Raw genomic sequence first — 24,247 nt, forward strand, 5'->3', positions numbered from 1 at the left:
CAGCAAAATTTTTGTAAGACGCCAAAGCCTGGTATACTGCCAGGTTTATGGATGCATGTGTTGGATGTTGAGGGGGATATCAGAAGGGAGAAACATAAAATGGGAAAAACTAGGCTTAGGAAGTAGAAAATGGATATTTACAAGCACTATTAAAATATTCATGATAATGCATATTTCCTTCTTTACAACCTTATAAACTTTACAACTCAGTTTTCAACATTTATTGAGAATTTACTATGTAGTACCAGAAGGAAGGCTCTATGAGGGCAGCGATATATATATATATATATATATATATATATATATATATTCATATATATATGTATATTCATATATATATTCATATATATGAATATTCATATATATATTCATATATATATATGAATTTATATGTGTGTGTGTGTATATATATATGAATTTATATATTTATGTATATAAATATATAAATGTTTTAAATGATGAATCCAGTGCCTACAATAGTGCCTGGCACATAATAGGCATTCAGTAAGTATTTGTTGATTGATTGAATGAGTACAGGACACTGACTAGATCCTGGAAATAAGATGTGTAAGAAATGCTCCCTCATCTCAAGAAGCTCACAATCTAGTGGAAGACAGAAGCATGAGAGAATGATTCTCAGAGGGGGTTCCCTGGACAAGCTGCTTTAGCATCACCTGGGGACTTGTTAGAAATGCAAATTATTGGGGTCCGCTGAGACCTATTGAATCAGATACTGTGTGTGGGACCTAGCAATCTCTGTTTTCACAGCTCTCCTAATGACCTTGGAGTTTGAGAACCACCCTATGAATGTAACTATAGAAAGCTTATAATATATATAATTAAAACTACTAGAAATAATAACAAACAACTCTGTATTGCAAGGAAACTAGGATGTGTTTTTAGCTAAGAAAAGGTATGAGGTATGGAGATGTATTTTTGTTAAGAGAAAAGAAAGTAAATTTTGTCCTAAAGTAAAGCTGGTTATTTCAGAATGAAAAGAGAAAAATAAAGGACAAACTAAGGACATAGACATTTAGGAAAAGAAAAAGAGAAAGGAAGGAAAAGAAGGAAGGGAGGGAGGGAGGGAGGATGGAAGGAAGGAAGGGAGGGAGTTAGTTTTGTAGTCACATTGGCTAAAAATTGAATTGTTATAAAGGTTTTTAAAAATGATACACTTGCTTTTTTAATAGTTTGCGTATGTAATTTTCTTTCATTTGCAGAAAGGGCAAAGTTTTCTTGGACTATTGGTCTGCTCTTAATAAGATATTATGAATGTTTTGTTTTGTTTTGTTTTGTTTTTTACCTTTTGAGTAATCTGCCTGAAAAGCAAAAATGTTGTGTTTTACTAAAATACTTTCCTGTGCTTCATGTTGTCTTTAGCAGATCTTTGATTACTTAACTGAGTCTTAACGCTAAGAGCTGAATTTTACTTAAAACAATGTAATCTCCTATATTTGCTTTTAAAATCTTTCGTCACTTTGGTTAAAAATATAATTAAGTATTATCTGTGATCCTATTTAGTCAAGTGTCCAAACCTTTTGATATTTTTTGCAAACTTTCCAAAATCGATTTTTAAACACAATTTTTTGACCTAGAAAGTGAGTTGGAGTTTTCCAGAGGGTCCCTGGAACATCTCAAAAGATTTGTTTTTTCTCTTTATAAAAGGGAGGTGCTAAATGAATTGGTTTATGTGATATTGCTAAATTACATGGGAAGTGTTGTTAAATAAGAAATATCAAGCTTTCTTTACATTGTATCTGTATAGGTATCTGTTTTAAGTGTTGCAGAAATTATATGAAATTCCTAGAAATCAGATGTCCCAGGATAATGTTATCACTGTAATTCCAGTTACTATCTTAAAATGTTGTATTCCCAGATATAATCAGATTTTCTTGCCAATTGCACTGTAATGAACTTTATCAGATCTTTAACCATGGTCATTTTTAAGTCCTTTCTCCTTTACAGACAGTTACTGTTTTATTCTGATGTTTTGTAAAAGTTTTCCTGTAAAAGTGCTTCATCTTCAAGGAGGTTCATGAATGGACTCTAACGAGTATTGTTGAATACAAGTTTCTGATAACTTTAAGGTCGTCCAACTGAACTGGGTAAGAATTTCCAGAACTACCGAAAAACTGAATTCACACAGAACAAACATTAATTACATGGGGTTGAATGAACATGGGAGTGAGTGAACTGAGGAGGATGATCATAATTTTTTATGACTTTTTGGTTTGAAACATTGCTGTTTTTTTTTTAAATGTTTGGTTTTTCCAGATTTAAGAAAAACCTTTTTCTCTTTTCTCTTAATTTATCTATGATTTATAGCAGTTTGTTAAATTATTCCTTTATAAGCAGAATTGAAACAATTGCTTTTTCTCCCTACCTCATACCTCCAGAATTTTACAACTGTTAGTGAGTATTCTTATTTTCATGGCAATACAGTTATTTGAGTAAGCTCAATAAGAATCTGTTCTTAAAATGAGCATAAGTGGAAACATTGGTTAGGTTACTGAGGCTTTGACTGGAATGTCATATCTGAGAGATCTACATAGACTTAGATATGACCAGACAGCTTTAAGAAACTACGGTTGACTTTAGGGAGCCAATAAACAATAGAACCCCTTGGAAAAGTTGGCCTGGTACCTTGCTTATAGGGTTCCCAGCAGCCTTACTAGGTGAATGTGGAGGGTCACTTCCTGGCAGGCTCAGGAACCTCAGAATATTTGGGAGACCTTGAGAAGAGAGGAATTAACCCAGATTTGTAGGTATTGCAGGTGAAGTGTGATAGCAAGTCCTTGGCTTGGCTTCCTAGCCTCAAGAGGCTTTTAAGAGTTCAATCTGAGATTCCTTACCAAAAATTGTAGCAAAGCAGAGTTAGAAGAGCCTATATGATCAGTTACTATTCTTGCTACACTTGTGTAAATAGGCCAACTTTATTGAAACTAGATTTAATTTGCAAACAAATTAGTCTTTCTGTGATTATTTTTGGTAGATGGAAAAATTATGTTTCAGCAATACACCTTTATAAATATCAGATTCTAGGGGCGCCTGGGTGGCTCAGTTGGTTAAGTGTCCCACTCTTGATTTCGGCTCAGGTCATGATCTCACAGTTTTGTGAATTCAAGCCCTACATCAGGCTCTGAGCTGGCAGTGCAGAACCTACTTAAGAGTCTCTCTCTCCCTTGCTCTCTGCCCCTCCCTCACTCACTTTGTCTCTCTCAAAGTAAATAAATAAACTTAAAAAAGAAACCTTATGAATATCAGATTCTAGTGCTGTTAATTAGCTTTGAGGTTTTGTTTTCCACCTGTTAAAGTTACTGGATCCTGAGTTCTAGTTTCCTCCAATATTTGGCTATAGCTCTGCAAATAAACCTTTCCAATTTTCTCTCAGTTTTGACTTGGAATCACTAAGAACAAAACTAACCTTTCCCCCAAAGCCTTATAAACTGAATGCGAATGACTTGATATAAACTTTCGGAGAAATGGCCACAATAACTCGTGTTTCAACAATCATGCCTGCTGCTCTATGTGCCTCTCAGAAAGTTTACTTGAACACCTGGTGATGTCAGAGACATTCAAACTGCAAAAGATGCTTTGATTCTGACATCTAGAAATTTTCTTGACTGGCTGCCCCTGGGCTTAGAAGCTGGTTTATAATTTGTTGTAATCATTAACCTTTGTTTTTCTTTTGTTTCCATAGAAAATGCCTTAATAAATAGTTGATTTCTCACACATTATAGACCCAATTGTGGGAGCCCAGTTATATCACAACCTCCTAATATTAGATACAACCATTTAACTGAACTGAGCTGTTTTTAAGACTAAGAGATTAATTCCATGAAACAGTAAAATAATCTACCAACTCAGCTTCTGGATTATGAAGCTTTTTGCAGTTTCAAAGGTGGGATTGAAGGGAAGCAAAGTATGCCACTCTAAAAAATATGCCACTTTGGCATATGGATTATGTTGAATTAAAATTATTTAAGAAATAGCCATTGTAAGAAGGACACTCCTTTGTTCCCCTGGAAGCAGGAAATAAACTCCTGTGTGAAGGGCACCCTCTCGGCACCTGGCGGGTGAAAGCATTCTCATCACTGGAGACGGGATTCAGGATTGAGAAGCCTGTAAAAACAGCTTCATTACTTCTTCATTAATTTGCTACCCCAAGCCCAAATTCCTTCATCAATTCTTCACAAATACTTGTTTCTGGGTTTTTTAAAAGGTATAAAGGCTGCCTTCCTGGTCACTTCTTTTGAGTCTCATATTTGTATGGCTTGTGTATATATGGAATTAAATTTGTTTTTTTCTCCTGATAAGTTATCTTATATCAATTTAATTTTTAGGCCAGCCAAAGAATCTAGAAGGGAAGAAGGGAAAATTTTCCTTTCCTTACACATCTTTTTTACATTTGCTTTCAAGGGCACATGCTGGTTTTTTGTTTGTTTGTTTGTTTTTTTTAATGTTTATTCATTTTTGAGAGACAGAGACAGAGCACGAGCAGGGGAGGGACAGAGAGAGGGAGACGCAGAATCCGAAGCAGGCTCCAGGCTCTGAGCTGTCAGCACAGAGCCTGACTCGGGGCTCAAACCCACAAACTGTGAGATCATGACCTGAGCAAAGCCGGCTGCTTAACCAGCTGAGCCACCCACGCGCCCCACATACTGGGTTCCTGGAAGAACATTCATGCTTACAGCCAGACCAGCACTGTTTCAGAGGCCGACCAGAGAGCCTCTCAGGACCATTACCAAGTCAGCTCTGATTATGCCCACTTCTAAGAGAGACTTACAGCCAATCCATTTAATTTACTCTGTTACCCTTTGTCAAATTTCTTCATTCTCCTTAGCCTGTGATACCTTTCCTATTGGGAAAAGATAACTAGCTGCTCTAACCTGGGTGACTCTGTTCTGGTTAGTAGAGGAGGCTTTTTGGTCCAGAACCTTTGTGGGTTTTCTAACTTCTCTGTAGTTGAGCAGATTGGTCTTCCAGTTATGCTGTGGCTCATTGTGCTGACACAGTGAAGGAAGTGTGCTAACGGGTTATGGATGGCTACCTCAGTCACCCCAAGAAGGGACTGAGTTACAGCTCAGGCCACGTTTATAACCTACTGAGTGTGGAACTAGGGATCTGTTATTTCAGGCCAACATGTAGATGTATTGCTACCATTTACTCAACTCCTGAGCACCTACATGCTAAACGCTCTCCATCCCAAATGGAGACAGTGTAATTTGCTTTGGACACGTTTTTAAAATAGAAGAAATTAAATTTTAGCTGTCAAAAATAATAAAATTATATTTTGAGAAGTTAAGAAATTTGTCCAGTAGCAGACTGAATGCATAATGTTTATTTTCCAGAGTTGATCGTGTATCTTTACCTCCAAGCACAAGTTTAAAGCTGTGAGTTTTTCAGAATCCTAACTAAATGATGTACCAAAAAACCTTTTATTGAGATTTTAGAGCAGTTTACTAGCTTTGCTAGATTTTTGTCTTTAGTTTTTATCACACCAGAAAATCAGTGTAGAAAATCAGGTTCCCTAAACCTTGGCACGATTGGCATTTTGAGCCAGATGACTCTGCTGTGAGGGTTGTCCTCTGCATTGTGGAACATTTAGCTGCATCCCTTGTCTCCACCCACTAGATGTCAGTAGCAACTCCTCATCCAGAAGACAGCCAAAAATGTTCCTTAGGGGGCAAAGTCACCCCCAGCTGAAAGCCACTGGCATAAACCATCAAGTGTAAGTGTATTTTACGATACATGCCTTACTGTATTGGATGTAAGGCCATTTCATGTAGTATAATGACACCTAAGGCCTTTTCTATGGCTAGGTCCCCAGATTTGAAGATGACAAATCGAACTGATAAATTTTCAGATCTTTTAAAGAACTTAGGTTTAGGGTGGGTAAGTCAAAAGCAGTTTGAAATCTCACATCTCTGATTTTAATTTAGGTGGGGGGGGAGGTGATAACCTGTAGCTTTGCTTGGTTCTGTTTGTTCGTTTTTCAGATTACTGATACATGTGAATCAGCCAGACCATTTTGTAAATACCCTCAACCTGCAATAATTTTTTCCACCTGTTTCCAAAAGGTAATGGAAAATCTAGAGTTAACACCTAGCTGGGCTATACATCAATCAATCAAAATTTAACTTGGGTGAGGTTTGGTCATAGCTGGATGTCATACAGAGACAGCCTGATTTCCTTCTCTTAAGAGCATAGAATTGAGTCTATTATATTTGCCTCCCAGCACAGAAAAGTGACATACCTGTTCCATGGCCTGAGTCATCATACATGCTATGATTCATTTTGCAAGGATAGAGCACATTGTTGGGTCTGATCAAATTTTCTCTTATCGGTTGACCAGGTAGGCCTATCTTTTCTTGTATCAGCATTTGTCATGTATCTTAAAGTTACTGATTTTTTTATTCCTTTTTTTTTTTTAAGTAGGCTCCACACTCCTTGTGGGGCTTGAACTCATGACCCTGGGATCAAGAGTCACATGCTCTACCTACTGAGCCAGCCAGGTGCCCCTAGACTCATTGATATTTTTAATACAGTTACTGTTGACCATTAAAAATCCAATGGACCTACTTAATACAAAAAGTACAGAACTTTTCTATCATTTAGGCTGAGTTTTGAAAATCCTGTCTCCAAGTAAAACAAACCCCATTAGTAAGTACCAGTTGAAAATGAGGCCCATTTAAAATGGAATACCCTACATTAAAGTATGTAGAAGTTGGTCCATAAATATATTTACCATGTACAATGAACTGCATTTAAATAGACAGATTTCGGGGCGCCTGGGTGGCGCAGTCGGTTAAGCGTCCGACTTCAGCCAGGTCACGATCTCGCGGTCCGTGAGTTCGAGCCCCACGTCAGGCTCTGGGCTGATGGCTCGGAGCCTGGAGCCTGTTTCCGATTCTGTGTCTCCCTCTCTCTCTGCCCCTCCCCCGTTCATGCTCTGTCTCTCTCTGTCCCAAAAATAAATAAAAAAACGTTGAAAAAAAAATAAATAAATAGATTTCAAAGGAACTCAGATTTCATCCACTGTAGCACACTTTCTATAAATCTGGAAACAGGAGAGTCTGGGAGATGAAATGATTTCGTAAATACTAGTTCACAATGTTGCAAGGGCCTAATCAAGAAGTGTCAGGGTTGTGCCTCCCTTCCCCCCATTTTCAGTTTTATTTCTAATGTAAGCTCACATTTGCCATGTTGGCTGATTTTAATATGTATGTTACAGTAATAAATTCAAGGACTTCCATTATTGTCAATTTAGTCATTTTTTAGTAAAATTATACCTACATATTTTAAATGATAAATAGCTCTATAAACCTTACTTTGAATTGATAGATAGCTCTATAAACCTTACTTCGAATCAAGATGTTTATTTTTAGAGAGAGAAAGCAGGGAAGGGGCAGAGAGAGGGAGACAGAGGATCCGAAGCCAAATTTGCACTGACAGCAGAGAGCCAGATGTGGGGCTCAAACTCATGAACTCGTGAGATCATGAGCTGAGCCAAAGTCTGATGCTTAACCAACTGAGCCAGCCGTACTCCCCTGAGCCATTGTCTTTTGAATTTCCATAATGGAATAGCTTTCTTTCACCTCACTCCCCTCTCCACATACTTCCTCTCTCCATGCTCCGCACTGTTACACTTTTGTTTTGGTTGCATCAATATTCACTGTTTGTCATTATGACTCTGTAAATGCTAATCACAGTTTGTCATGTGTACTAGCATTCCTTTTCCTTTCTTTATTGAATTTATTTTCCTGAATTTAAAAATTGCCTTTTTTTTTTTTTGGCTTGGTTTTCTATTTTAGTACTAATCTATAGCCAAACTGGTCTCCCAGTTATGTAACCTTCTCTCAATACAGTCAGGCATATTGGGTATCCTAAAAAAATTCTTTTTGAAGAAATCCCTCCTAAGGCCTTCTGTCCACCTCCAGTCTGGACTGATTGCTCACTAGACATGCTGCACAGGTGTATTTTGGGGCCCACCCTTCACAACTGTCTTGGGAATCCCCTGTTTCCAGGGACCCATGTCTTTCTCTATTTGGTGGGGCATATTTTTCAGAAGATTCCTGAGAAAGGATACAGAGAATGGGTACATGGTAGCAGGATGACTGTCAGATAAGACTTTGGGTGTGGAGCAGTTTTGATACTCTGAGTATCTGCCAATATCTTTATTCCTCACATTTAATTGATGGTTTGGTTAGGTATAGAATTGTAGATTGGGAATCATTGTCCCTCAGAAATTGGAAGGCATTGTTTCATAATCCTTGTTACACTACTAGAGAAAGTTTCGAGGTTTGGGTTGAAACCCTAATAAACTAGGGTTCTTCACCAGATATTCTGGAACAGTGTAGAACAGAGCACATGGCATCATGCAGAACAGCAGCCTTCAGGGCCTCGCTTTTGTAGGCACACCTCCCAAAACGTTGCTGTTGATTTCTCCATTCTCTTTGTCCTGTAAGTTTATATTCAAAATAAAACAAAAATCCTTTACTTTCATTTAATGATTTTGAGGATGAAAAATAGAGGTAAATTAATATATTCATATCTCCATTTTTGCATTTTCTGTAATGTTTTGGCTTTAAGCATCAAACTCACACAGTCATTTTAAACATTTTCACTAATATATTTGATACAAATAGCCACCCCATAATACCATTATCCATCTTTTCCTTGGGGATAAGCCCCTAAGGTATTGTGTTAGAGCAGTGCATGTTCTTCCACCAAGGACTTTTTTAAAGACTTGATGGAGATGAGGAGTACCTGAGAAAGATCCTCTCAAAGCAACCTTTGGGGATAGGGTCAAATCTTGTTCACCATCACTGTAGCATCTGGATGTGTTTGCATTTGTTATTTCTGATTTCTTTTTTGGTTCTGGTGTTCACCTCTGACCTGTGCTAGAATTGGTCCACTAGGTGGCTTCAGGCTCCGGTTCAGTTCAGACCCTGGCTCCCACCCTGTACCTCTGAAACATCCACCCTGGGTACTCCCTGATGAGCTTCCCCTGAAGCCTGAGCATTTACTTTATGATCATTTTTTATAATAACTCACTCTACAAAATTAAAAAAAAATTATGAGGGGTATCTGGGTGGCTCAGTCAGTTAAGCTGACTTGGGCTCAGGTCATGATCTCACAGTCTGAGTTTGAGCCCCACGTCGGGCTCTCTGCTATCAGTGTAGAACCCACTTCTGATCCTCGTGTCCCTCTCTGCCCCTCCCCCACTCACTCACTCTCAAAAATATTTTAAAAAACAATGAAAAAAATTTTTATGATACATTCGAGTGAAGTTTCAGTATGCAACACATTCATGGAATTTTCGTGATTTGTAATGATTATGCACAATGGAAAAGCAGTGAAATATTACCTGTTTTTACAAAGGGACCATCAAGCTTGTGTTTCCTTTGTGATGATAGAAATAACTCAAGAGACTAGCAAGTATACATGTCTGCCCATATGTCATCATTTTTTATTTTAATTTACCACATAGAGTTACAGCTTTCATTTCCATAAGGATGACTGTAACCCAGCAAGTTACTGTTCCTGCAAACCTCGCCTGACTTCCATTGTCTGCCAGATCTTTTCAGTTTGGTCCGCTTTATTTCTGTGCCAACACTTTTCTTTATAAACATGAATTCTATCTTTAGTGACACTAAGGTACATGAGTATTTCTCATTTTCCTGAATGTTATTTCTAAACGCATATAGCTTTTGGGGGAGGAGAAAGATATAAGGGGAATCCATGCAGGCTTTGTTGAGTATAGCTTTGTTGAGTATGGCACAAAGCAATTTGTTAGGGAAAGCACATGTCTTTCAGAAGGACATGAGCCCGGACTTTTCTGGAATAACTCTTCCCCCAACTCCCTCCCAGCCACTCTAGATATGAAGGCAGTTGTGTTTCTGCAAGTTTCAGTTTTCGGAAATTGGAGTCCAGGCGAAGTTGAACCGGGAGAAGCTGTGGTCCATCCCAGTGCTGACACCCACACCTAAAGGTGCTCAGCCTGGGATGTATCCCCAGGGCATGAGGTGGAGTAAGGAGGCTGTTTGCCTGTAGAGAACACGGCTCTTCCTAATGAGTGGAGGTGGGGGTGGGGTCTGAGCAGCATGAAGTACCTGGTAGAGTCCGATGTGCCCATTTCCAGAGTTTGAAAAAAAGAAAGCAAGAGTTATGCTAGAAGATGCAAAGGTACTATGGGTGCCTGATGTCATTAAATCTCAAGAATGTTAAGCCCATGAGCAGTGAGGCTCCTGTGTAGCATACCACAACCTCTGGCCAACTTGGTTTCATCCGTGATGATAACCAGTGGTAGTTCTCCTGGCTCTTTATCTGAACACTCCATGACTCATCATCCCACTGACCAATATTTCTGAGAGCTTACTGTGTGCCTGGCACTCTGTTGAGCAAACCCAGGGACACACCCTGCCCTCGTGGAACTTATAGTCCAGCTGGGAGTCAGACGTAAATATCCATGAAGATAAATGAAAGAGAGGTACATCGAGAAGAACTAGTGGTCTGACAAAAATAAGCACACGTGACTCCAGCTCTCCACCCAGATGTCGGGTATTACGCTTCTCAGGGAACTATCAGCTGACCTCAGTGGATCCAGAAGGTTGTATTGGTTTAGGTTCTTAAAAAATACTCCATGCTGAACAAGGAAATATTTTGGAAAGCATCCAGAAGAACAGAAGAAAAGTAATGTTAAAAATGCAAATAACTATACTCTCAGATACAAGTGTTTCTGTTGACAAATTTTGCCATACCTGGTTCATTCTGACACTGAAGTAGCCTTATTAAAGGACACTGTTTCGGCTGAAATTATACACTTTAGTGTCATCTAATGGAGAACCCATATGCTTGTTGGGGTATTAGGTGGAAAGAAGTGTTTTCTTTTATAAAAAAAGCCAAAGTTGGGGTCCCTGGGTAGCTCAGTTGGTTAAGGTCCCACTCTTGATTTTGGCTCAGGTCAAGATCTCCCAGTTCATCAGATCGAGCGCCACATCGGGCCTGGAGTCTGCTTAAGATTCTCTCTTCCTCCTCCTCTGCCCCTCCCCTGATCACTCGCTTTCTTTCTAAAGAAAAAATAATAATAATTAAACATGCGGAGGAAAGACACCATTCAAACTACTATAATCATGCCCAAACAATTCCCTAATTAATGGATATATATTATAGGATGAATACAGGGTAGGGAGGCTCCACCTTTCTCGGCTAAGGTTGCTACCAACGTGACAAACTTCAGTTCTTCCTGCCTATTTGATCTGTGGGAATTGTCCAGAATCAGATGCCATCATGGGCCTCTGCACAGACTGTTCGTTCTGGGAACGTCTCCAACAAAGTCGTTGTAAGTGGCCCAGTAGTGGTTTGGGTGGACCAGGAGGGTGACACAGAATGCACGGTCAGACCATTCTCTAAAAATGCCTCAATGGGGCTCCTGGGTGGCTCAGTCGGTTAAGCGTCTGACTCTTGGTTTCTGCTCAGGTCATGATCTCGAGGTTTGTGAATCGAGCCCTGCATCAAGCTCTGTGCTGAGCTGCTTGGGATTCTCTGCTTGACAGTGCAGAGCCTGCTTGGGATTCTCTCTCTCTCCCTCCCTCTCCCTGCCCCTCCCCTGCTCGTGCTGTCTCTCTCTGTCTCTCAAAAATAAATAAACTTAAAAAAAAATTTTTAAAGATAAAATTAAAATGCCTCAGTGACAGAAGCACCATCAACCTCAGAAACAAATATTTACTGAATTTGATCCAAGCGCCCAAACTGAGGAAATGTGAACACTGGGAAAGAAGGTTCTAGTTCAAACTTCCTAGACTTTTATTTTTTTTAAGAAAACAGACATCTCCAAAGAGATTTTATGTTCTAAGGGATAAACAAAATCGTAGTAAATTAAATGTGTACTGTTTATTTCAGCTGGCACATTAACTATATAGTTAATGTGGTGTCTCCAAGCAAGGTGGTTGGCTCTCTTTACATGCTAGAATAATCAATGATTTATGTACCTGACCATCTTTTCATAATCCTTTACACAAGCATGTGTATTTATGACTGTTTTAGAAAACTTTGAGGATAATTTTACTATTGAAAGGGATTATAAATTTTTTGCCATTGTGACTGTGCTTGTTTAACCATATCTAAAATTCTTCTGAAGTCAAATACTTTTTCAGCTAGAACAGTGAAACATTGTGGCAAAATAGGCTGGGGGGCTTGCCAGGTTACATTTGCTAAAAATGGGACATGTGTTTATTTGGTCCCTCAAGGTTGGAACTCAGAAATCACCTTATCCAGTGATTATCAACAGGGGCACTGATGCCATATTGAGTGTGATCATTTTCCATTGTTTAGGATTATCTTGAGCATTGTCAGGGGATTTAGTACCCCTGGCCCACCTGCACCAAATGCCACTTGAATCATCTAGAAATTTGGACAACAAACGCCCACAATGGGGTGTGCCATGGGGGACTGCCCTTGGGTGAGAAACACTGATCAATCCAATGACCCATGAATGGGCTGCACAGGTCCCCTTCCACCATCCTCTAAAGATAACAGGTCAGCCCGGCTCTTCTCCCATGCACCCACACCTCCAGTGATGAAGAAATCACCACCTCCTAAAGCCACATTTGAACTCTACTCATTATTAAAATGTTATTTTTTACGACATAACTCCCCCCTCCCCCATTTCCATCATTAGCCTTTGGTCTGTAACACAGACCTCTTTGTTTCTCATCCTCTTCCACATGAATGCCCTTCAGTCTTTGAGAGTAGCCATTGTGTTCCTGCTGTCCCATGACAACCTCCCACCCCTTCTGGAAACTTACTGTGTCATTGTACATGGTTTTGCACTTCATGGAAAAGCACTTTTTATATTACCTCATTTAATTTTCACACCATGATGTAGGGGTGATCATTTCCTCTTCACAAGGAATGAAATGGAGTTTCAGACCCAATGACTGACCCAAGGCTGCACTGTTGGTCATTGGTCAAGCAGGAACATGAATCTAGTTCTTATGCAAATTCAGTACCTGTCACACTTCTCCCAGTGTTCGCTAGATTTTGTCCAGTCTCTCCCTTTCCAATGCCTTCTTTCTTTCCATCTCCACCTCTGCTTGTCTCCCACCATAGAAGGCATGATGGCCCAATTTTTTACCCTTTTTGTATTTGCATCCTTTACCATATTGCTTTGCATTTCTTCCTAGCAACAGGTGGAATATATTTCTCAGCTCTTGATTTTGGGTTCAATAGAATGAAGTGAAAATGTCATTATACCAGTTCTGATATTAGGCCTCAAGAAGCCTTGTATGTTCCCATTTGTTCTTTTGCATTTCTGCCTTCATTAGACACAAGGAGCAGAGCTGCCTCAGCTGTCCTATTTAGATTAGCTGACTCCCAGCCAACCCAGAGGCTTGCAAGAAAAAAACAATTGGTTTTATTTAACTTATTGAGTTTGGAATTATTTGTTATGCAGCAGTTGCTAACTGATACATTTCTTCAACCTTCAGAAAACAAAGACTTCCCTTTAACCACTGTTTTTCTTTCCCTCATTACTTGAAAGCCTGTACTAGCTTTCTTAACATCTTCATCTTTTGTTTCACAAACCACTGCTACCTTCTGCTCCACTCTCCCTGTGAGAAGGGGCCCCCAACTTCTAATGGCCAAACACTACATGGTCCTGACAGCCTTTAGCGCCTTGAATCATCCTGCCCTTCTGTAACTCCTTCTTTGGTTTTCATGACACTTCCTGTGTTTCTCATCTCTCTTTTCTCCTGTCAGGAGTCTCCTCTCTGCCCTTGTTGCCTCTTGCTTTCCTTCTCTTTCCCCAGGGACCCTAGCCTCTCTCATGACTTCAAGGACCACAAAAGTATTGACAGCTGTTTGTAACCCCATGTCTCTTCAATATTCCAGCTGTGTGTGCATGTCTGTTTGACAGCTCCTGCAGGGGGTGCTGATGGTTTCACACAGGAAATTATTGCAGGTGGAGTGGAGGAGGAGTGGCATAGGAAGAGATGAGTGGTCAGGACTCCAGACCAGAAGGTACTGCAAGAATCCAGGCAAGAGGTGATGTGGCCAGGCTCAGATGTCAGAGTCACCAGAAACCCTTGATTGAGCACCTGTGCTTCCTCCTGCAAAGCTGCAGTTTTGTTTTTGGACTCAGGTATAGGACTTCACATTTATCCTTCTTAAATCTATTCATGGTTAGCTTTGGCCCAGTACTGCAACCTGTCACACTCCTTGTTAATTCTATTATACCCACTTAATTAGGCATCCCTCCTGGACCGATGTCAATCAGTCATTTGGTCAATGTGTTACTTGTATCCTACTCAAGGTACAGATAACACTGAAAAGAAAGGTTCTGGCAGGAAGAATACAACAATACCTGTTATTTGTTTTAGCTACCAAATGGCTACATGACCCAGAAATTGATGCAGGTGTGGCTGGTAAGTGAAACTAGAATTTGAGTATTATTGGGTGTTTGGGGATTTGGAATTGGGGGGTGGGGCAGAGGAGCATGGTGGGGACATGGAAGGACAGTATGACTCACTGGAACTGTATATGGTTGTAGCATCAGCCAGCAAGGAGTAGGAGGTTGGCAGGGGAGAATGACACCAAGAAGGGCTTTTGGAACACTTCTGTGGTGCAATAGGGAGCCATAGAAGGTTGTAACAGAACACAATCATATTTGTACCCTTAAACAATCACTCCAGCATCAGTGTGGAGAATTCATCTGTGTGGAGTGATGGCTGGTGGTTGGATCAAAATGAGAAACGATGAGGATATGAGCAAAGGTGACATTTGTAGGGAATGAGAAGAGGGGAGAGAGAATGTGACTGAATTGAGCAGAAAGAGGGCAGAGTTGCAGGGAGTTAGCAGGATCAGCCTAGAGGTGGTGCCACAGGAAGTAATAGGGGAAAGACACAAGTGAAATTATGATTCATAAAGAATGAATCAGTCTTTCATTCAAAAACACTGATTGAAAAAATGTACATATCAAGTCAGCACTTTCTACATTCCAGTCACTGAGCTAGACTCCGGGGATGTGTCTGTGAAGAAGACAGACATTGCCTGGCTCCAGGAGGTTTGCGACCTGGTGTGGGAGGCTCCTGTGCTTGGGGAAGACCCGGGCAGATATTTAAGCTGGGGGTTTGAGGATGGGGTCAAGAGGCAGCCAGACAGAGTATATGCTGGAGAATAGCTCCAGGCGAAAGTAACAGCCTAGAAGGGGAAAGACCAGGGCAGGAACTGACAAGCAGCGGGGTTTGCTGGGACCTCCTGGGAGCCAGACCAGGCACCCGGTGCTTGGAGGACAGTGGCAAGGGCTTGGGTGTGCTTCTGAGTGTCCAGGGAAGCCATCAGAGGTTATGGGACAGGGGAGGGCCGCCGGGGCCTGTCTGAACTATGAGAAGTTCCCCTGGGAAGTGCGCGGAGAGCTGCCCCCTCCCCCCCCCCCCCCCCCCCCCGCAGGAAATCCCCCGCCCCCCCCCACCGCAGCAGCAGCTGCGGTCAGGGGCAGGGCCATGGCGTGGCTGCAGAGAAGCGCTCAGGCCGGGCAAGTGATTCGGGAGTAGAAATACAGAGGGATGGGCTGGGGGTGAGAGGAGTCACTCAGGACCTGGTAGACTGCTGGTGTGAACAAGTGGGACATTGAGGGGGGTGCTCGGGAAGTCACCGGCTCTGCCTCGGGGTCCTAGTGCCCATCCAGAAGAAGGAAAACTTAGCCGCTTGGAGATCAGACAAGGGGTCTGGGTCCGCAGTGATGGGGGTCACGGGCATGCACATGGGGGTGTAGAGGTAGAGGAGGGTATATGGGGCCATTCAGGAGAGGAGTGGTCAGAGAGGAGGGGTGGAGGGACAGTGGTCACAGTCTCCCCTGTCCTGGAGTGTGGAGGGAGAGAAGGGCTGACAGTGGAGAGGGTTCTGGCCGGCCGCCAGCAGCCTCGGCACATCCTGGATGGCCTTTCTGTGGTGAATTGACTCTCACAGACTCCTCTCCTTGGCACTGTTGGGGGCTGCAGAGAAGAGCTCTGAGGAGAGGGCAGCATCCAGCCTGGGGAGGAGCCGCAGGGACACTGGGGCATCGTCTCCAGCGAGGTGGCCCATCAGCTCCTCACTGGCTTCCCACAGGCAGCTCACACCAGATCCCAGCTCCTCTCCATGAGGTCAGGGCCAGATCCTGAGCCTTTCCCGACAGCGACGTTGGGTGAAGTCCTGCATGCCCTCCTTGCCCTGGCCCTCTCCTCCAGGCGCTGGTTTCCTGGTGGCTCAGGCTGTGTGCCACTCGAGGACACAGACGGGCACAGCCAACTGCCAACTGAAAACTGCCAGTCTGTTTGAAATGTCCCCTGTCAAGGTGAAGGGCAGCCTGGTGCTGCCAGAGGCCACCAGGTGGCTGCAGGCACGCCCTCCTCCTTCCTCCCAAAACCCCAGGCAGCACAGAGTCTCATTCACACAGATGGGCCAGGTCACGGCCCTGTGAATGCCATGCATCGCCCCCAGAAAACGGCAGAGGCTTCTTCCCCCACAGCAGGAACAGCAGTCTGCAGTTAGGGCCTTGCCTCTGTTCCTGAAGCTGGCATCCAGACCAGGGCCTCTCCAGGATGGGGCTGGGGAAAGAGCCAGGCCTAGCTGGGAGGTCAACCACCTTTTGTCCCGATGGCACTTTTTCAAAGGTATGTCAGCCTGGTCTTTAATGGAAATACCAAGCCTCTTAGTGAGCAGCTCTGGCCCACAGAGCTTACTTACTGCATGAGACACAGACTCGGATCGATGTCGCCATGACTGGGTCTGGTGGACACCTAGAAAGAACTTGGGGCCGTCAGGGAGGAAGGAGTACACACCCAGCAGCCCTCAACCCTCACTGAACAAACAGAGGAGGCTGAAGGGAAGGAACATGGTGGTTTTCCCCTGAGCCTCCAGTAGGAGAGAGGAGAAGAGACAGCTACAGGTAACATAAGAATACACCTGAAAATGGGGTGAAGGACTGGGTGTGTTCTGAGGCCCCAACTACAGCAAGGAACGGGTGGCTTCCTCCGCACGTGGACTTCCGTAACCCCCCCAAACCAGTGCGATTGGCCCCTACTTTTCTTGAGCTCCAGATTCATTTGTCCACCTGCTGCCCAGAGTCTCCATGTGGAGATACCACACCAAACTATCCAGAGCTGCCCTCACCATCTCTCTCACACGATTTGGTCCCTCGGGTGGGCACCTGGCCACAGCCACAGGCCTGTGAGGCGCCCTGGTCCTCGCCCTTATCTTCCAGAAATGGCACGGAACTAGGTGTGGTCGATGTTAAGCCCTGAATGTCTCACAAGTCCTGTAGCTTCTGCCTCTGGGCTGTGGGTTTGAATCCCGCTCAGCCATGTGCTCCCTGTACCATCTTGGGCAAGTGCCCCTCGCTCTGCCTCTGTTTCCGCATCTGTAAAATCAGGGTAATCAGCACAGGGTGGTTTTGAGGACTGAGTTTTGTACCTCCTGAAGTGTCTAAGCAGCAGGCACTAAGTCAGCAATAGCTGCCTTGATGATGGTATTAAACCCTTAGGACAGCATTCAAGACTCCCCTCCCGGCCCCCTCCACACATCCACACCTGACACACCGGGCACGCACTTCGTCATTCTCTGACCGTGCCATGCTCCAGGCCCTGTGGCTCCTTGTGCCTGGATTGCACACAGCAAACCTTTTCCCCGGCTGGCAGTGAGCCCCTGAGGGCCACTGAGGGAGAGGACAGGGAAGCACCTCCTGAGCTGGCTCGCGACGCACAGGTCACCCACGTTAGCGCCTTCACTTGCAAAACCTCGCTGTGAGGCAGGTCTTCTTTTTGCCTTGCTTTTTGGGCAGGAAACTGCAGCTCAGTGATTCTTCAGCTCCAAGAGCTGGTCGTGGAGCTGGAATGAAGTCCAGGTGTGTGGCCTTCCGCACCGTTTGTGTAGCTTCACTGACTGTGCAAACCTCTCATGTCGTTTAAGGGGAAAAACTAGAGGTCTTTGAGAGAGAGAGAGAGGACACGAAGAGGATGTGGAAACAATTCCCTCAGTGGTGGGTTTGAAATGTGTCCACTTAGCTAAGCCGAAACACGTTTCCAGGACTAATGAATTTGGGTCTCAAGTTGTCAGAGCTGCGAGGAGAAGCCAAGTGGCAGCCACATGTACCCTGGCAAAGTTTCTCTGAATCTGGGATCAGCCTGGGGAGCTCCCCAGTGAACTGCGCTGTCCCGTGGTCAGCCGCCATTCTGGAAGATGGAGGGCTCGGAGTGGCTCCACGGACTCCAGTGCTTCCTCATGGGTTCCCACTTTCAGTCGGCCTTGACCTGCCCTGCTGACTCAGGGACAGTATACGAGGCCTAACCCCTCTGGCAATCCTGCTGTGTCCCTCTGTGGTTGGTCCAGAATTAGTTCAATGGACATTGGGTTACATGGGTAAACAAGTGGTTGAATAAATCAATGTTTTGGTTGCTTTGCAATTCAAATTACAGGAGAACTAAAACTAAGGGAAGTCATGTTTTCCAACCTCTCCTAAAGGACAGATTAACGCATTTAACATGTTCTCCCCAAAGTCCCCCATGGTCGCGGCTCTTTAAAGTAACATAGATGGCTCACGGTGTAGTGATTAAATCACAATCCGTGTTAGTTGATGGTAAAGGGGTTGTGAATTTTTATGTGGTTTTGTGACTTTATTTTAGGGTGTTGGTCCTCATACACCCTCCTCCACGGGAGGGGCTAGGTGATCCCCACAGGAATCAGATGTGCATCCATCAGACTTCTGCCTTGTGGCAGCCCTGTGGCTCTGGGCCACAGAGGAATCTGAGATGGAAGAATGGCCGGCTGGGCAGCAACCACTCCTGTCAGGAAATCTAAGCCAACGTTACGTCCAACTGAAAAAGCAAGCCAAGAGAACAAAAGCAGGTGCAGAATTACAGTCTGAAATTAATACCTGCATGCAGTCAAAGGGTTGTTCAAAATTCTAGATTGAATTCCCTATCCTGTAGGTCTCATTTGACCTTCCAAACATCAGACGACCAAGCGGAACAAATTTTCCCCCCTTGAATGAATCTAGCTTTTGAAGTCTTTCCACTGAGTTATCCTTCAGCTCTGGAATCCAGGATTCCCTCTTTTTCCTTGGGGGCCGTGAAGTGAAGTATCTGTCCCCACCCTGGGAAAGCCAGAGAGCATGTCTGCCTTGTGATGCATCCTCCTTTCCAAAGAGACAGCCTTTGGGAGCAGACCTAGCCTTAAATCCCGGCTCAGTTGCTGGCTAACGTGGAGCACGTTCCTTACCCTTTCAGTCACTGTGTTCTCCTCCACAAAGTGACATATCTGTAGAGGCCTAGTGCAAGCCAGGCTTAGCATGTTGTTTTACTATGCTTTTGTTATGGTAGCGACATAAAAGCACTTTCCAGATTTCAAAAGTAAAATGATAGCCTTGTTCACATCCATCTTCAATCTTTTCAGTCTTCTTAGGAAGACCAAATCTAGCTTCATATGTTTCAGACCTTTGTCCACCAACAGGCCCTCACTACAGCATCCGAAACCTTCCTGGAAGAACAAAATGTTGGCGATTTCATGCCAAACGTACAGTAATGTTTTGGATAAAATGGGGAAAAAAAGATATAAAATCTTGGTTTTGGCTCATATAAGTAGACTAGAAAGATCTGTAAGTCTATTTGGAAACATCTGTCTTTTCATATTAAAAAAAAGTGTGACTCTCCTATTTCATTTTCTGTTACATTATTATGATCTCTTCCAGGTCTTGTGTAATTTCCAGACTGCACTGTGGCTCCAAGCAGCTTTGTATCACACAGACCAGTTGGCTGGTGACCGAGGCTTTGAGAGGCTCACCTGCTCCTCCCTCTCCCTGGCAGATATGCCCCCCCAGAGCCGCCAAGGAAGAGAACCCAGGGAGGCCGGCGATTGAGAAAGCTTGCACCAGGACTGTGTGCACTCGGCCTTTTCTCCAGGGGTAATCCTAACATTTGGGCAGATGCCTGGCTTTAGCCAAGAGCCTCGTCCAAGAACATCATGATCTCAATCCTTGCTGGCTCACTCTGCCTTTGGCCCCCCAGGAGCCTCCCAGGCGGCAGCAGGGAAGGGCACAGAGTATTTCCTGACACCCTGAGCCTCTCCTGGTTCCCAGCTTTGAGGATGAAAGAGGGAGGAGGAACAGAGTTTGGCCTCAGGCCACCAGGGGCTTGTACCCCAGGGCTAGCCCGTGCTGTCTGGGAAAGTTAAACTGCTCAGAGCCTCAGTTTCCTCAAGTATGAAATGGGAGTGGCTCTGGCTGAGATGTGTATTTAGTGCCAGGCAGGCGGTGCTCTGTCAGTGGCAGCCTCACTTGGACAGTGGGACAGCAACAAGGCCGTGCAGTTAGTCAAGTGCAGGGGAAGATGCTGTGGGGCCTCTGGGCAGATTGAGCGCCCCCTAGAGGCCAGCCCGCCCTCCACCTGGGGATTTCCCTGTTGGGAGTGACAGGAACACAAACCGGGGACATGCAGAGGAAGGAAACTGACCACAGAGTGTGTGGCACCTTTTTATTTAGTCAGTCTTTATTTAAATGTGTGTTTTGAAATAGCTTATTAAATAGGACCTTCTCCAAGTTCAATTCTCACAATATTTACAGTGAATTTTGTGCAAACATATTTTGACTGTGAGCTTCTTGCTCCCCCCTTTCACGTTAATAATTTACAAATTTGTCTCACACAAAACCCCATCTACTTCATTCATGGCCTCTTAGGCTCTAGTTTTCTGTTGGACAGGTACTGATCTAGGGTAAGGATTTGTTGGCCAAGAGCTAATTCACGCCCAGAGGAAATAAAACATTTTATTTATCAAAAAAGAATTACAACAAGGCATTGCTTTCCAAATGGAAACATGTGTCCTAAGATGTTGCAGAACAGTATTAGCAGCCAAATAAATTTCCAACGATTATAGGGCTTCTCTCTCTCTCTCTTTTTGAATGTTTACAGTCCTCTCTTTGAATCAAATAAGCAAAATCAGAAAAGTCAAATTCTAAGAGAGCCTGGACTGTCTGGGAATGTTATAAAAATAAGCTGACTTCAGTCAGCTAAAGAACGAAGGTCCTCGAATGCGCCACCAGGTGGGGGTGGCCGTCCGCACCGGCACTGGCCAGAGCTGCTGTGAGAGGTCCCACAGGCCCCTCTCCGTTGGCCTCAGGACTCCACGCTGGGCCCAGAACCACACGGACCTGCGCCCCTGCCAAGAAGGGTGGACCCCTGCCAGGTAATCCTTCACATATAAAAGCGACAGAGGGCACGGAGCCCAGAGGAGGATCCCTGGAGAGGCATCCTTCCCTCTCTGGTGGAGAAATGCCCGCTGAAGAACACGGCACACGGTGTGGTATAAACTGTGGGTCCTGATGGAAGGCAACCCCTCACGATTTAGAAAGATACGAAAAATATACATTAATCATTATACCCCTAATGTCTTGCAAATATAGCTTTAAGATTTCATTCTATACACTTGAGGTCTAAAAACAAATCATAACCTTTTTTGTTGTTGGCCCGTGCCTTTTTTAAAAAAGAACACAAATTAAGTCCCTTAATCATACGGGTATGCAAGAGAATATTTGAGACCAAAATTTTGTAGGGTTTCTACCTTGTTGCCGAAAGCTTTAATGGGAAATCAGAGTGGCAGCTAATTAGAAAATAATTATAAAGATAAAAAAAGATAACTTTTGGTCATTTAAGAGTTTTTTGCACACATTTAATCATTTGCCCTTCCAATGGCAAGTTCCCTTCTTTATAGAAGCGGGTCTCACCCTCTAGACCCACAGTTTTGTACATGCCAGGCATCCCAGTGCGTGATTCCTACTCTAAAACAACTTTCACCACAAAAAAATTTTCCCATAATGACAATGAGGAACAGTCGAATTATTCCAAACATTCCCTAACCCTCCAGGAGCCTGTGTGAAACAGCAGTGCCCCCGGCCTCACCATCTGTGAGCAGGTCCTACCCACGGGTCCCCAAGTCCCTGTGACTCTTGCTGATGCATCCTCCCTTTGCTAGGCGGGTCCCCCACTAACCGCTAACCAGGCTGGAGGTTGCAGGGGGTGCCCCAGGAAGTCGGGTGCTGAGGAGAGCCACTGCGACAGGGCTCGGACAGTGAGGGAGAGGGGGGCTGTGCTTCCCTAGCAAGTTAGCTACAGTCCGAGCACACGGGCAGGGAACAAGGACGACTGAAAACGTGGACGTTACTTCACCAGCTCTCTCAGCGCCTTGACAAAACTGAGTGTCCAAGTGCAGATAGGCGGGATGGTTTTGCGCCTCTTGCCCCCACAGCCAATTCTCCTCTGAGAACTTAATTTTGAGGGCTCAGTGATGCCCGTGCTTTGGGCTTCTACTCGGTGGCCTGTGCTGACTCAGGGCTCAGATCTGCAAGCCCATGACCCTGCTGCCTTTTGCCAACAAAGGGTTAAAACTTGTTTATCAACATCTAATACAATGGCTCTGATTTGACATTAATCATCCCAGACTTGATTCAAATGAATACATTATTCTAGGTTAATCATTTTTCATTCAAATGTTTATATTCCATCTACCCTGAACAATGAATTGAGAAAAAACAGGCACCTCCAAAACCTTCCCAAGAACAATGACTTTTTCAAATGACATTTTCTGTACAAACAAATGACACGGTGACTGTGGCAGGAGGGTGGGTGAGCCCCTCAAGGGGTGGTTTTCTTCAAGTCCCGGATCTGTTTAATCAGGTAGTTCTTCTCATCGGTGAACTGCTCATCGTCCGTCCTTTCCTTTTGGAAGCTGCTCAGAAACTCAATGAGTTTGGGTTGATTTTTTAATAGAATCTCCACGATAGGCTGTGTTTTGTGAGGACTGGCCACGAACACCTGAAACGTAAAGAAACACCTCGGACAAGGAACGCACAGCAGCCACAATGTAGACCCCACTCGGGGTCCTCGTGCTACTTGTGTTAGTAAAATATAGAGGCCCCAGATTATGCTTCCCCACTGAGGGAAGTCAGTAATTCCCCATTCATATGTGTTCTGGGCAGCTAGCCAGGAGCACATTAGAACCATCTACAAACATTTTAAATTTTACTTTGTTTCGATTCTAAATGTCTTAAATGGTGGGGTGCCTGCGTGGTTCGGTGTGTTAAGCATCCAACTCTTGATTTTGGCTCAGGTCATGATCTCATGGTTCCTGGGATTGAGCCCCGCGTTGGGCTCTGTGCTGACTGACGGGAGCCCGCTTGGGATTCTCTCCCTTCCTGTCTCTGCCCCTCCCCTGCATGCATGCACACACACACACACACACACAGTCACTCTCTCTCTCTCTCTCAAAATAAATATTTTTGTTTTAAAAAGGACCCCCAACTGGTTTACGTTTTATACAGAATGCCTGACCTTTATACAATACTTATTAGTATGTCAGAAAATCATGTGCTAAAGCCAAATATGTGGCTCCTGTGGTTACCATTTATTTACAAGGTACTTGCTGTGAAGTTTTAGGTAGAAACTGGCATTTTGTGGCAACTACCGTAAATAACTCATAATAGTCTTTCTTTCTAAAAAATAAAGATTATATTGGATAAACTAAGCTTCTCTGTTTCAATACAACATAAATGTGAAACGTAGAGGAATTTGCAGTCAGGCATCACTGGATTAACTACACTGAATCTCCACACTGTACACCAAAAAATTGCTAACTTTGCATTCAAGTTTAAAATTTTTTCCTAGTTTAATTTTTTATGACTCTTGAACTCTGCTGCCTCTAAAGGTAGCTGCTGCTTAGAGGCAGCTGAGGTAACAGTGCACAATCCTTCTGAGGCGGCCAGGAACTGAGGGCCCCAGTGCGGCTGGAGATGACCCAGTACCATAAGGAATGCACTTCTTTTTTTAAATGTTTATTTTTGAGAGAGACAGAGTGCAAGCAGGGGAGGGGCAGAGAGAGAGACGGGGACAGAGGATCCGAAGGAGGCTCTGTGCTGACAGCAGAACTCACAAACCATGAGATCATGACCTGAGCCAAAGTCAGACGCTTAACTGACTGAGCCACCCAGGCACCCCAGGAACACACTTCTAAATCAAGGCACGGTGAGCCAAACCTTCTGAATATTATGACCAGTATAGGCAGTTTCTTGGTTCTCTCTCTGCTGAACCCATTTTTTTAACATGCTATTTTCAAACCACCCCAAACAAGTCAGACAAATGGAACTACCTGTGGCTTCTCTTTTTATAGCGTGGTCTTATTGGCTGTATCCCTGCATTTACACACGTTTCAGAACTGTGATTCA

General features: G+C 43.8%; 1 protein-coding gene and 1 long non-coding RNA gene across 17 annotated transcripts in view; one reads left to right on the forward strand and one right to left on the reverse strand.

The window, feature by feature from the left end:
- Positions 1-364: 364 nt before the first annotated feature.
- Positions 365-20,906, forward strand: LOC144613017 (uncharacterized). Of its 6 annotated transcripts, none has more exons than XR_013550322.2 (4): positions 365-6,355; positions 13,964-14,426; positions 18,663-18,885; positions 19,727-20,906. It is a non-coding gene; the product is annotated as an uncharacterized LOC144613017 (long non-coding RNA). The 6 variants fall into 6 exon arrangements; XR_013550321.2 differs by having other exon boundaries at positions 13,964-14,143; positions 14,382-14,426; positions 18,663-20,906; XR_013550324.2 differs by lacking the exon at positions 18,663-18,885 and having other exon boundaries at positions 13,964-14,143; positions 14,382-14,426.
- The window catches only part of CAB39L (calcium binding protein 39 like), a 130,506-nt gene continuing 126,749 nt past the window's right edge, over positions 20,491-24,247 (reverse strand). For all 11 annotated transcript variants that reach the window (XM_078433893.2, XM_078433911.2, XM_078433915.2 and 8 more), the window contains one exon: positions 20,491-22,841. In XM_078433893.2, the coding sequence (XP_078290019.1) occupies positions 22,662-22,841 (180 nt within the window). In that variant the 3' untranslated portion in view covers positions 20,491-22,661. The remainder of the gene's footprint in view (positions 22,842-24,247) is intronic.

Source organism: Panthera onca, chromosome A1 (assembly GCF_046562875.1).
Source record: "Panthera onca isolate mPanOnc1 chromosome A1, mPanOnc1 haplotype 2, whole genome shotgun sequence".
NCBI classification, from domain to species: domain Eukaryota; kingdom Metazoa; phylum Chordata; class Mammalia; order Carnivora; family Felidae; genus Panthera; species Panthera onca.